General features: G+C 39.8%; 2 protein-coding genes across 2 annotated transcripts in view; both read right to left on the minus strand.

Moving 5' to 3' along the window:
- Positions 290 to 1,163, minus strand: LOC104771392 (dirigent protein 2-like). The gene has a single exon (XM_010495902.2). It carries the CDS (start codon positions 974 to 976, stop codon positions 404 to 406), a length of 573 nt encoding a protein of 190 aa, XP_010494204.1. The 5' UTR covers positions 977 to 1,163; the 3' UTR covers positions 290 to 403.
- Positions 1,257 to 3,167, minus strand: part of LOC104771393 — a 2,950-nt gene continuing 1,039 nt past the window's right edge. Inside the window, exons 2-6 of the mRNA XM_010495903.2 lie at positions 2,890 to 3,095; positions 2,594 to 2,770; positions 2,315 to 2,470; positions 1,640 to 1,916; positions 1,257 to 1,551 (exon numbers count right to left, since the gene is read on the minus strand). Coding sequence (XP_010494205.1) covers positions 1,322 to 1,551; positions 1,640 to 1,916; positions 2,315 to 2,470; positions 2,594 to 2,770; positions 2,890 to 3,095 — 1,046 coding nt within the window. The 3' untranslated portion in view covers positions 1,257 to 1,321. The remainder of the gene's footprint in view (positions 1,552 to 1,639; positions 1,917 to 2,314; positions 2,471 to 2,593; positions 2,771 to 2,889; positions 3,096 to 3,167) is intronic.

Raw genomic sequence — 3,167 nt, forward strand, 5'->3', positions numbered from 1 at the left:
GCTCAAGCACAATAAGATTATGAGCGAACAATAACCATGTCAAATCCTGAAGACAGTCGCAGCTACTTATACATACACTTGACAGGTAGGAAAGCTTGGGCTCGTTATTCTTACGTGGCCTGATGACCTCTTTATATTTACCTCAAACATTGAACAACTCCTTATGGTGAGGTCATTGAGACTATGCATAGTTGGCAAGACTAATACCCTTGATGCTTCTTCTTGAATGGCCATAATATTTAGTCGTTGAATACGATTTGCTAGCTGAAGTTATTGGCAATTATTCCCAAAAAGAAACCAAAATTGATTATTGCTAATTAGAGTTCTTTGAACATATGTAGTGAATCTGTAAATAACTTTATTTATACACAGATATATATGTATTGCAATAGAAAATTGTCCATTATAGTGGATCTAGGTGAGAAGTATGTGGAAATCTAAGCAGAAGCTTAACACGATAAGTGGTTACAGCTTCTTCCTCATGATCATCAACCTCAGCAAACATGGCGATTCCGCGAGCAAACGCAAAAGCTCCTGTCCCTCCTACTACCTCCATAACCTCTTCCAATTTATGCGTCATGTCTCTGCTCCTAATGCTAACACTTCCCGTGTACTCGGGTGTCTCCAACGTCAAGTATATTACGTTAAAATCTGAGTTAGCAAAGTCTTCATGCGGGATTATGAATCCTTCGGCTTTGCCTACTATCCGAGAATTGTTTTCTGGTCCTTCCGTGAGTGTACGTCGGAAAATCAATGCTCCTCCTCCTCCTCCTCGTCCGCGGGGACGGGCTATGCGTTGACTGGACCGACGAGAGGAATAGGTGGAGGATGGTATGTGTGTTTGCTGAACGTAGAGGGAGAAGGAGAAGAGTGATCCCGGCGGGTCGTAATCAGGAACAGGTGAGAGTAAAGCGAGTAGAAGGACGACGAGAATAGAAGTGGCGACTGCGGTGAGGAAGATGACTCTAGTTAGCATGATCGGAGAAGAAGAGGAGAGACCAGAGGAGTTTCTAACTGTTCTTTCTAACAAACCTCTTTGGTTATAAAGTTAGACTGGAGATTTTGGTATAACTACTACTTCCACAACATAACTAAACCACCTGCTTTCTTTTTGTCCTCATGCTGGCTGTCTTTTATTCTCAGTTGGGTTGTTCTGTATAAAAATATTGTAAACACTAGATTATAATTAATCAAAGCTTTTTAGTTCGATTTCGGTTAACAATGTGTCAGTTTGGTTTTCATGTCAATACGCTAAATACAAAAAGGATACTAAATTAACAAATGAATTGGAAAGTTAAGGTACATCACATTTTTTCATAGACTAATCTAATGGTTTTGCCTTGCGCACATGACCTATGCTATTGACGAGATCTTTACGTGTACACACAGGGAACATGTTGATGTTCTTGAGAACTTTCAATCGCCAAAGAACGTATGGGAAACTCAACTGATCACGCGAAGTGAAGCGGACAACTTCATTGAACCAGAGGCACATGAATAGATTGGTCAATGGGGTGTGTTCCCTCACAATCACTGAGGCTTCAGAGAGAGCTGTGAGAATGTAAAACAACCAAAAGTTACTTCAATCCTCTTAAGTTTAGGAATTTTCCTACAACAGAGATTATGGAAAGAACTTTACCCTTTTTCCCATTGAATCTTTTATCTTCGGGTAGATTGTCACGTCGGTATTGATTTATCTGAACTTCAACTTCTTCAGGTGTAGCTTTGTGTTTCTTGACAACAGCTTTTGCCTCGTCATATACGCTGCTTCGAGCTCCATGTTCTGAAATTGCAAGCACTGAGTTTGTTCGCCAAAGAAGAGCATCTAATACACCAAGTGGGTCTCTTCTAAACTGGGACTTTGAGTCTACCCAAATCGAGTACTTGGCATCCGGGAAAAGACGATGTGCCAACATCTGAAAACATAAAAACATCTTATATTATACTCAAATGCGCTCAAAAGCAAAAGGGAAACTCAAATATTGTGACTCCAGCCATATTTAAAAAAAAAAAATCGAAAGATGCAAGCAAAAAGCAGCACTTAGAGCTATTTCAAATCAAGCAGATACCATATAACGCGCCACGCGGCGCAACATTAAATCAAAGAAGTTTAAAGTTTGGTTTTTATGGACACAAATTCTCAACCAAACCCAGGCCATCAACAGAAAAACACAAAGACATGAGTTTGATGATCTAAAAGAATAGACAAGGAGTACCAGGAACGCATAATCAGCAACAGTTTAAACCCGAGGGAATGATATAGCTACATGCACTACCAAGAATAACATTTGCCCCTGAAGTAGACGAACAATACCTTTGGGATCTTCCCATTAAGCCTTTGGTCTGTAAAAGGCAGATCCTTTACGATCACAATACGCCACTTTCCAATGTGCTCATTCTCATCAATTTTATGACCCTCTCCTTCTTGTGTTGCGAGAGTAACTTCATCCCAAAACGCGACATAGCAAACCTGCATCCACAAACTTATTCAGAGGACTGAATACAGCAGATAAAGTAGTTCACAACAAAAACTAACGACTCGTTCAATATGCTTACTTCAAAATGAAAGAGAAACAGTTCAAGAGTAACCAACCTTTTGAGTTGATGCCTTAGACATTCCGATAGGCTCATAAAGGTTATCACCACCACCAAACGCACACGTCGAGACTACTACCTCACATGTCTTCATAAACCTCTTATCCTTGTCCGAAATCCTAAAACCCCCATTTTCATTGAAAAATCCACAATGCACAGAAACTGTTTCCCTTACCTGATCCCAAAAAAAAAAAAAAAAGAAAAGAATCCTCAGAGTCAAGATTCATTAAAAACTTCCTAGAATCATAGGAAAATGTCAAGTTCTTAAGCCTTGTAGAGTTACCAAATCATAACCTGATAACTATCCTCTCTCTCAGCAAAAGTCTGGTTCCCCGTGAATAAATTAAACCGCGTCTCATTACTACGAACAGCTTTCTCTTCCCCCATCGAAGAATCAGTATCGGTCATATACACAACTCTCTTAACCGGAGAGCCTGAATCTTTACGCTCCAATATATCAAGATGTTCAAGCTCCTCAGGTGGCAGAAGCTTCAAACAACCTAACACAATCCATACAGAATACAAAACATTCTGTGAATACTCAAGAATTAACAAATCCGATAGCAAATTCA

The sequence above is a fragment of the Camelina sativa genome, chromosome 20 (assembly GCF_000633955.1).
Source record: "Camelina sativa cultivar DH55 chromosome 20, Cs, whole genome shotgun sequence".
In the NCBI taxonomy this organism is placed as follows: domain Eukaryota; kingdom Viridiplantae; phylum Streptophyta; class Magnoliopsida; order Brassicales; family Brassicaceae; genus Camelina; species Camelina sativa.